Below are 9,663 nucleotides of genomic sequence, written 5' to 3' on the forward strand. Positions count from 1 at the left end.
CTTACAGACTAATTTGTAACTAACTTAATACTTAATAAGTCTTATCATCGCGTATCACTGTTTACTGTCTTTTTATTTTGTTGTCGGATGGCTCTTTTGATTTACTTTTATCCAAGACCATCTCGTCGCGCTTCATATTCTTAACATGAGCTACGTTAATTAAAGTAAAATTCGATATAAAAAAAAGATTATTCAGAGAAAATTCTCAAATAAAATTAATCAGGAATTAATTTTTGGATGTTAGGCCTCAAATGTTGATGTGATTATCTTAGTTAAAGCTATTTTCATGAATAAGAGTTTTTGGAGCAACGTAATACTGCCCGGTGTATAAGATGGTCCATTTCCATCCTCATCTACTACTATCGATGTTTGGATAGCCGCTATTTAATGAAATAGAATTTGAATGAAAAACTATAAGTGATGGGGATAATCGAGGCTGATCCATTTATGGATGATACACAGAAGAAGATGATGTTAAGGGTTTTTAGTTTAATGTAGCACTAATGAGGAGAAATTACAAACTAAATTTAGATAAATTAACTTACTCTCGCCATTTGTTCATGATTTTAGCGATCATAATAATTGATTGATTGTAGTAATCAGTAATAAGGAATTTAAGAAATTGATGTATTTATGGCATTGGAAGTTGATAAAACATTGACAAAATCTCAATTTTTCAAGACTTAAAACAGTGTTACTCAAGCTTTGTCGCGTGACATGGTGTGTCACATAAGCTTTGCTGTGTGACATTGTGTCACATAACGTGTGACGTGATTTAGGGTAGTGTCACATAAAGCTTTGCGACATATTACTGTGTTGTGACGTGATTTAAAGTGGTATGACAGAAAATTTGCGACACATTACTGTATCGTGACGTAAAGTGGTGTCGCATAAAGCTTAGTGACACACTAAACACGTCACAATTGAAATTTGAATGGTTCTGTACTATGCAAATAGTTTTCCAGCAAAATCAAAACATTTGTGAGGTTTTGTTGTAAATTGTAAATAATTTGTAACGTTTTGTAGCACATAAATAGTTTCATAGATACATTTGGACATTGTGAGGTTTTGTAGTACACAATTTAAAGATCTACGGAAACTTTTCCGTCAAAACCATTCAATTCCTTTTGTAAGGTTCTTATATGATGCCCCTACAAGTTTCCTCATATTACACATATTGACCTATTTTTGAAGAGCTATTCTAAACTGAACTGATGATCAGTATAAAAATATAAACAAATCACATCTCTATATGAAAATGTGCTTTGATGTCATCAAAAATAAAAGCACACGTGAAATTCATTATTAAATAAATGCCATAAATAAACATCATACTTTCTTGTGACGCTTGAGTTCAGTTAGAAGCTAAAAGCTCAAAGTGAATCATATAAAGCGCATTGTGTCAAATTAAATTAATTTTTTTAAATAAAAAGGTAAAACTTACATAAATGATAAAAATGAAAAGTTCAATCCTTACCTAAATATATCGTCCATAATAATGAAAAGCATGATGTAAAGAAAACGCGATTTCGTTCGGGAATAAATGCAAAATTGATTGTGCCAATAAGAGGCCATATTGTTATGGCTGTAAAATATGTTGATGGAAATTTGGCTTTAACTTCCTCAAATGCTTCAGCTGCATTGAATGTCTCAAGCCAGCACATACTAAAGAAGAATGTTGACATGGCAAGTGGTGTATACGAAATTTGTTCAATCAATGCCTGTCAATGATAAGCAACAAGAGTTCACTTGATATGATTAAATTTAAAGGGTTTACCGTACCTTACCTTAGCCATAGCTAATCTCAAGTTGTTATTTGGATACATAAATGTGGCTAACTTAACCCATGCATAAAGTGATGGGGCTGTGATAAAACATCCATAAAGTCCAAATCTTAAAACTTTCATCCAATCATATTTATCCTCTCGATCTTTGCACAATGTCTGTTGTATAATATTCCCTGTTGGCCAAATTACTAAATATGCAGCCATTCCACGTGTTACTGGATGTTTCCTAAACACTTTCCAGAGTGGCTCACTACGATTTTTGCCAAACATTTTTGTCTTGTGTACTGCATTCATTGCTTTAAGGAATGACATTTTTGCATTTCCTGAATTCACAGCTGCTCTCACTGATGATGTGATTACCGCCATGATTTTATTGAAATTATTTTTCCTTTAATTTTTTGTAAATTTTCCTTTAATATTTTCCTTTTTTTGCACTTTGAACTTCCTTTAAATTTTCACTTTCTAAAGAAATTTTCACGCAAACTTAAAAAAAAATTAATTAACTATTTTTTTTAATTTTTGCGTTTAGTTTGATTGCTTTGTGGACGATGACTGAATTTTTCGGCAGATCGCAAAAGCTTTTAAAACTAAATAATTTTCACTTGCTCGCGCCAAAATCATCGTCAAGTTCACGATTGTTTTTCCTAATTCTAGTTCTAATTTTAGTGCCGAATGTGCAAAATTAGTTTGTAAAGGAAGAGTATTGGGGAAATGTGATGCACTTTACGGATCGTATTAATAGAAAATAAGTATAGAAATCGAATCGGAAGAGAGAAAATTTGAGGATGACGGAAGTTGAGATACGTTCAACTCGATACAGCTGATTGTTGCATGCTTGATTTGTTAGCGTGATTAATTGAGAAAAATGTAGGGAAAAAACATTTGTATGGTTTTGAATTTGTAACGATTTAATTTGAATGAAGAAAAGTCATAAAGTCATACAACAGCAAATCAGCATTTTTCAAAGCTAAAGCTATACAACAGCGTTAATTTCAAAACATTTGTACGGCTTCATTGCAATTGACTTCAAATAACATCAAAAATGCACTTTAGTCAATTTATTCCCTACATTGTGAATGAACTTCTAGTTTCATCTCTTGACTCTAAATCACATGCGACCTTGCAATTTTAAAAAAGAATCTCAGTCTTACTCATTCATAGCTTCTCGTCTACACATTGTGCAAAGCGGAAAGGAAAATTACACTTAGTCTTCCGTTGTTCATTAATTTGATTAAATAGTCAACCACTTTTTATTTATCTAACATAAATAATTTTACAAGCACATTAAAAAATTAAATTTTAGTCCTAATTTACTAGTACGATTGGTTTAACCATCACAGGTGATTCTTTGGGGAACATCATCTGCTCACTTTTGAATCTGTAAATCCATTTTTAAGCGTTCAACAAACTTGTGTGGATGTGTCTCTTCTTCAACGTGAATTTCGTGCAGTTTCTCGGTGTCAAGTTGCTTCATGTAGGCTAAGAAAATTGTCCAGACAAAAGATCCCAATGCCACAAATGGAACTCGATTCCGTTCTTTGATAAATGTGAAATTAATGATTTGAACGAATGGCCAGAAACAAACAGCAACTTCGAATGTCTGTGGAAATTTCTCAACAACTTCCATCCTGGATTCTTTGAATGTCTTTCCTTCCATCAAGCTCATAATTGTAAAGAAGCAAACACCCGTCATTGGACCGTAACTAAACTGCTCGACTACTGCCTTTACTATTCCATTTTTGAGTGTCATATCGGGCCACATGTGACTCGATAGTCTAACCCATCCATATAGAGTCGGTGCTACAAAGAATGTACCAAATAGGAAGAATCTCAATGTCTTTTTCCAGTCCAGCTTTTCTTTGGCTATCATTTGTTGAACTATTGAGCTTGTCGGCCAGATCACGCTGTAAACTGCCATTCCCTTCAACAGTGGATGGGCACGGAAGAACTTTGACACTGTGGATATCATTGTTGCCTAAAATAGAATAATAGTGAATATGTGGATATTAGAAGTGATTTATTAGGAATATTGATGATGAATGGAACTAACGTTAGTGGTTATTGAGGAAAAGTGAATGATATACAGTACGTCAAGTGGTCGATATTGATTGCTTTGTGATGTAATTCACGTGCAATTTTGTTTCTAGAACGTCAATTGACTGTATTGAAATATTTGTAATTATCTTAACATGTTGGCAGTGACAAAACCATCTCATTTACAGTTGGTAAATCCTCAATTAAAATTAATTAAAGTCCATTGAACTTGGAATCTTTTTCTTCTAAATTATTCATGTCCTTGACCTACACTAACAGCATTGTTTTTGCAAAATCATATGAACTGCTACGTATGTCATTTGTCACGATAAAAATAATAGATTGCACACAGATTATATGCAGTTCCCTAAGCTATCTCTATGCGATTTATCAATAAAATTATCAAGTAACCTTGGAAATTAATTGAAAAAATATCGAAAATTACCTTAAATTTGTCCTAATTTGATGTTGTCAGTTCTTTTAAAATATTATTTGATATATTCACGATCAATATCCTTCTATAAATGCATAGTTCACAGCTATATGCTGTATCTTTTAAATACAATTCACTTTTTTGCTAAAAATTCATTTTCTTTGAGAAAATTATTGTATTGGATAGACAGCCGTCGCTAATATATTCACACCGTACCATAGTCATAATGAAATGGTATGCTGTACATCATAAAATCAATGATGCTGATTATGACAAGCAGATGTTTACTGTTTGACGATTGAATACAGCTTGACTTCCCAATAGCAATCGATGGTCATTTGTATGAGTAATTGACAGGCTTCACGCTTCATGTAAGGGGTGCTTTTGATCACAATTGTTCTGCACGGCCAGTTAAGTAAGGGCAAATTGTCGAATCCAGTCAAATCCATCAATATTTCACAAGTCTCGCGACATCATGACACAATTTATTATCTAGATGCTTCTTTTTAGCTTAATCATCAGTAACAAAACCTGTAGACAGACAATAAGGCAAGCAATTCTAGTGTGAATATGAAAATCTCGTGACGTCACGAAGATAGTTGCGTACCCATGCTTTAGAAAGCGATCGCGCCAAATTTAATTTTTTCATTTTTTTCCTCGATTTTGCATCAATTTTTATAATTAATTAATTAAATCATTACTTAAAAAATGTCTTAATTTAATTAAATCATCCTAACGGATGTTGGACATTTGAAAACATGAAGATTTCAGAAAGTATTAAAAGGGGTACGCAGGTCATGGCGGGAGAAAAACTACGCAAAAGTTTCGCAGGGTTGGGAATCGTGGAAAAATCGTATAAAAACAGTGTAAATCCATTGGATTGATTCAGTACCCTCACAACAACTCTGCATTTCATTGTAGACCTTCGAATTGATCAAGACGAAAGAGCTTTTTATAAGTAAATAAATTTAATCAAATATTCATTTTTAACAGGTAAATATACTATAAAAACATTAATTAGTGCTTAAATATGATGGATAATATCAAGTTTTCCGGAAATTTCAAAGATTTTCATGTGAATTTACACTTTGAAAATTTTGCGCTTGAGAAAATTTTCATTTCCATTAATCCGCCATTAAAGTTTCTTTCTTCTCAACTGTAACTGCTGTAAAGTGCATCATATGCATTAATTTCATGAAATTAGTAAATTCTAGTTAGAAATATCAAGTTTTTGAGCGCAAAAAGTGTAAAAAAAATATTCGTCTGTAAACAAGCATCATTAGGGAAATTCCGGGAATAACGTCACATATACACACACAATAACGGTACTTAATCGCGCATGATCAAATATTTCCAGAAATTACGAAATAGAACAAATCTGTTTAGGGACAAAAAATATTTTTTTGGGATATAATTAATTCCATCTGTCCGTAACTTTCAAATGGTTCCCACGATTGTAACTTTAATTCCTACGTATCAATGTAGTTGAGAGGGAGATATTATAGAATAAGAGAGGACAGATGTGTGTTGTATGTACTTTCATTTTCTTTTCATCATACTTAATTTTTGTGTATTTGTTGCCTCTCTTTTTAGACAAAAGGAAGAAAACAAGCATAAACTAAGATGGCACGTACAAAGCAGACAGCCCGTAAATCAACTGGAGGTAAAGCTCCTCGTAAACAATTGGCCACAAAAGCAGCCCGTAAATCAGCACCATCAACTGGTGGAGTTAAGAAGCCACATCGTTACCGTCCAGGTACAGTCGCTCTTCGTGAAATTCGTCGTTATCAAAAATCAACAGAATTGTTGATCCGTAAATTGCCATTCCAACGGTTGGTTCGTGAAATTGCACAGGATTTCAAGACAGATTTACGTTTCCAGTCCGCAGCTATTGGTGCATTGCAAGAAGCCTCTGAAGCCTACCTTGTCGGCTTATTCGAAGACACCAACTTGTGCGCTATTCATGCAAAACGTGTCACAATTATGCCGAAAGATATTCAACTTGCCCGTCGTATTCGTGGTGAACGTGCTTAAACAGGATGCATAAATGATCAGGAAATTAATGCAAAATCTCCTAATTTACTTTTCATACTTTTCATCAAAACTGCGTGTTTAAGTAAAACAATTTAATTAATTTACAAGATTGATAAAAACAATGGAAGGATTAAAAACTTTCGTCTAGATGTTAAGGGTATTCATATAATAATCAGTATAGGTCATAATTCTTTTACCTGTGGATTTAACTTTTTCTTATTTCTTTAATTTTTTATTGTCTCAAAAAAAAAACATCCACAAAAACTTCAGATTTGTCTTTCAAATTTTAGTTAATAATTTTCTTTTTCTTATTTCTGGATAGTTCAACATGATAAATATGATAATATAATTCATATAGACATTAAGGAAATTTTGTTTTATTAATTTCTTCAGTTCCGACACATATTATTGATTTTTTTTATATATTTCAAAGTTCATCCCTTTAATTTTTCTCGGAATAAATTAAATTTAATTAATTTAATAATTATTAGTGGACATAAAACAACAGATGATAATAAAAATTTGATAAAAATGGGTAATTCCTCATTCAGCAACAGCCGGCAATTTTATTCGTTTGTTCCCGAACAGATAATTCAAGATCCAGCAATAGAATATATCCAGCAGTGTCTGTAATTGCAAAACAATTTTTTGTAATAAAATTAAATTATTTTAAATAAATGAAAATAGTAAAGAAATAAAATGAGTTAAGGAAGCACCCAACAAAAAAAGTAATGTCTAAGACGTTTTATTGCATGAACTTTATTTTCAGTGTATTTTTACTTAGGCAAGCACATGTGCTGTGACGTCACGGCTTGTTTTTGTTTTGAAGTCTACGGAGTTTTTTGATAGTGATTCATTTTACGAGTTTTTATAAAGTTATGGACGAATTAAGCATTTTAGAGCTGTTTTCTGGAATTGGTGGCATGCATTATGCTCTTAAAGGTGAATATTATTAATATTAATTTGAATTATTATGGGATCTTCTGGATCTTTAAAAATAATTCATAACAAAACATCCAGAAACTTTTTTAATAACATTTTCATTATTTTTTTAGAAAGTCAAGTACCTGGACAAGTTTTAGCAGCTATAGACATCAATACGAATGCAAATGAAGTCTACAGACACAACTTTAAGGATTCAAAGTGCATAAATGGGAATATTGTTGGATTAGACAGTTCACCGTACCAAAAAGTCAACACCATCCTTTGTTCTCCGTCTTGTCAGCCATTTACAAGAAATGGGAAGCAAAAGGATGTTGAGGATAAGAGGAATGATGCATTTATGTCCTTGTGCACGCTAATTAAAAGTGGAAGTTTTAAGAATTTAAAATATTTGCTCATGGAGAATGTTGTTGGATTCGAAACATCCCAAATGCATGATATATTCATAGATGCACTTAAGTCCAGTGGATTTTATCATAGGGAATTCATTATATCTCCTCATCAGCTTGATATTCCTAATACTAGACATCGATATTATTGTGTTGCTAGAAAGGAACACGATTTTTCGTTTGATAGTGGATGTATTGTGAGTAATCCTGTATGATTCATAGTTCCTCTTATTTCGTCATATGATGAAATAATTGTTCTAGTTGATTATGCTGCTTGGCATGGTCTGCTTGGTCAAATGTTACAGATCTTTACAATTCCTTTTGAATATTCAGGATTTGTATGGTTTTCTTTAAAATTTGAATTTATAAAAACCGTTATAATTTTATTTTATTTTTTTCTGTATCATTTTAGCATAAAACGATCCCCAACTATGATCATCTTCTACAAAAGCCTCAATTACTGTTAGACTATGTCAATTCAGATGACTCAGAGGATCTTACTCCTTACTTTCTTTCAAAGGAGCTTTTAGAGAAGAGATTCAACATATTAGACATTCAAACCAATGATTCTCGCAACACAATGTGCTTCACAAAGTCATATTCAAATTACATTGAAGGAACTGGATCCGTTTATTGTAATATGACAAGACAAGAACTTGATGATAAAATTGCTGAAATTGAAAGGAATGACATGAATTTGGAAATGAAGGAAAAACTAAAGCTTAGATTCTTTACACCAATGGAAGTAGCTAGACTGATGAGATTTCCAAAAGATTTTACATTTCCAGCAACAATTAGTCGAAAAAGTCAATACAAATTATTAGGAAATAGCATAAATGTGACTGTTGTTAGTGAGCTTATTAAAGTTCTGCACAGAAGATGATGAGTGGAAATAAATGGCTATGACTAAAATGTTTCTGTATTTTAATGGATGAATAGCCTTACAAATGTTTGAGATCCTTACAAATGTTTATGAATAATTTGTAAGGTTCTCAAATTTAAATCATCAATGACCGTTATTTTTGAATTATTCATTTAAAGGATTATTTCCTTATTTATTCAAATGCTGTAAATATCCACTTTTAAGGCAACAAAATCAATAAATTTGAACCACTTTCATTTCACCCACCTGAAGCACATAAGCATATTAACAACAACAAAAAACTCTGAAATCCCTTGAAAGAAAAATTGCGGGTGCCTGTAACATATTGTACATCCAAAAAAAAAAAAGTTCTGTGCCTCGAAATAAAAAGCAACCCTAAAAACCACACAGAATAAAAAAATCATTTACACCATAAAATTTAATATTGCGCTGCCTGATTATAAAAAAATTGCTGCATGACACCTTGAGGAATAAAAAAATTTTTAACGACTAAAGGGAGGAACTTGCATGCACAGAAGAACTATAACTTCATTAAGCTTAATTAAATTTTTGTCTCTAATAGTTCTATTAAACTTTTAATTAGCAAAAGGATGAAAGGGGAATGGAAAAGAGTGCCTGAAGATATGTAAATGCTGCAAACTTCCGTCCAGCATTCAACAGGAAGAGTTTTTCTGTATCCTCTCGATTTTCTCTCTCTTTTTTTCAAATTTCCTGTATTTGACACAGAAAATGTCTCACAGTATCATTAATTAAAGGTCAATTCTGTTCGACATGAAGATGATGAATTATTCAAATTGTCGACTGCTTGTTTATTGTCTTTTTACATGTTAGAAATGGACGAATGATGGATGAATTTTATTTCCATTCAGCATCTGTTTTAGTGCTGTATAAATTCATTTAAGTCTTTTTGTGGAAACTTTTTAGTTTTGGTTCTTTGGAGCAATTTTCACTGAATAAATTTCTAGAGAGCTCAGTTTGTCCACATGCTTACCATTCAACTTCTGAAACATATAAAAAAATCTAACGATTTTTAAATATTCCAAAATTTAACGGTTTTTTAAATTTTGAATATTGTTCGAAATTTGAATTCAAATTATACTAAATCGTTAAAATTTAAATTTTGAATAACTGTTAAAAAATTATATTTTAAATTCGCTAAAT

General features: G+C 31.8%; 4 protein-coding genes across 4 annotated transcripts; 2 read left to right on the forward strand and 2 right to left on the reverse strand.

Annotated features, from left to right (window-relative positions):
- Window positions 1–240: 240 nt before the first annotated feature.
- On the reverse strand, window positions 241–2,153 carry LOC139095061 (PXMP2/4 family protein 4-like). The gene is made up of 3 exons (XM_070646309.1): window positions 1,788–2,153; window positions 1,478–1,721; window positions 241–380 (listed from the first exon to the last, which is right to left on the reverse strand). The coding sequence occupies exons 1-3, from the start codon at window positions 2,151–2,153 to the stop codon at window positions 241–243; spliced, it is 750 nt and encodes a 249-aa protein (XP_070502410.1).
- Window positions 2,154–3,009: 856 nt separating this feature from the next.
- LOC139094968 (mpv17-like protein) lies at window positions 3,010–4,439 on the reverse strand. Its single transcript, XM_070646203.1, has 2 exons — window positions 4,267–4,439; window positions 3,010–3,762 (listed from the first exon to the last, which is right to left on the reverse strand). The coding sequence occupies exon 2, from the start codon at window positions 3,754–3,756 to the stop codon at window positions 3,154–3,156; it is 603 nt and encodes a 200-aa protein (XP_070502304.1). The 5' UTR covers window positions 3,757–3,762; window positions 4,267–4,439; the 3' UTR covers window positions 3,010–3,153.
- A 653-nt stretch (window positions 4,440–5,092) lies between these two features.
- On the forward strand, window positions 5,093–7,020 carry LOC139094846 (histone H3.3A). The gene is made up of 2 exons (XM_070646034.1): window positions 5,093–5,247; window positions 5,848–7,020. Exon 2 carries the CDS (start codon window positions 5,878–5,880, stop codon window positions 6,286–6,288), a length of 411 nt encoding a protein of 136 aa, XP_070502135.1. The 5' UTR covers window positions 5,093–5,247; window positions 5,848–5,877; the 3' UTR covers window positions 6,289–7,020.
- Window positions 7,021–7,081: 61 nt separating this feature from the next.
- On the forward strand, window positions 7,082–8,533 carry Mt2 (methyltransferase 2). Its single transcript, XM_070646160.1, has 3 exons — window positions 7,082–7,230; window positions 7,344–7,816; window positions 8,032–8,533. Exons 1-3 carry the CDS (start codon window positions 7,167–7,169, stop codon window positions 8,500–8,502), a joined length of 1,008 nt encoding a protein of 335 aa, XP_070502261.1. The 5' UTR covers window positions 7,082–7,166; the 3' UTR covers window positions 8,503–8,533.
- Window positions 8,534–9,663: the final 1,130 nt, after the last annotated feature.

This window comes from Chironomus tepperi, unplaced genomic scaffold (assembly GCF_022539635.2).
Source record: "Chironomus tepperi strain 1889 unplaced genomic scaffold, CSIRO-AGI_Ctep_v1 contig_359, whole genome shotgun sequence".
In the NCBI taxonomy this organism is placed as follows: domain Eukaryota; kingdom Metazoa; phylum Arthropoda; class Insecta; order Diptera; family Chironomidae; genus Chironomus; species Chironomus tepperi.

Coding starts and splice junctions, on each gene's coding strand:
- LOC139095061 (XM_070646309.1), bottom strand. CDS start 2,153: ATGGCGGTAATCACATCATCAGTGAGAGCAGCTGTGAATTCAGGAAAT. Junction 1,722..1,787: donor TGAGATTAGCTATGGCTAAG/GTAAGGTACGGT, acceptor TATCATTGACAG/GCATTGATTGAACAAATTTC. Junction 381..1,477: donor ATTATGGACGATATATTTAG/GTAAGGATTGAA, acceptor TTCATTAAATAG/CGGCTATCCAAACATCGATA.
- LOC139094968 (XM_070646203.1), bottom strand. CDS start 3,756: ATGATATCCACAGTGTCAAAGTTCTTCCGTGCCCATCCACTGTTGAAG.
- LOC139094846 (XM_070646034.1), top strand. CDS start 5,878: ATGGCACGTACAAAGCAGACAGCCCGTAAATCAACTGGAGGTAAAGCT.
- Mt2 (XM_070646160.1), top strand. CDS start 7,167: ATGGACGAATTAAGCATTTTAGAGCTGTTTTCTGGAATTGGTGGCATG. Junction 7,231..7,343: donor CATGCATTATGCTCTTAAAG/GTGAATATTATT, acceptor TTATTTTTTTAG/AAAGTCAAGTACCTGGACAA. Junction 7,817..8,031: donor CGTTTGATAGTGGATGTATT/GTGAGTAATCCT, acceptor GTATCATTTTAG/CATAAAACGATCCCCAACTA.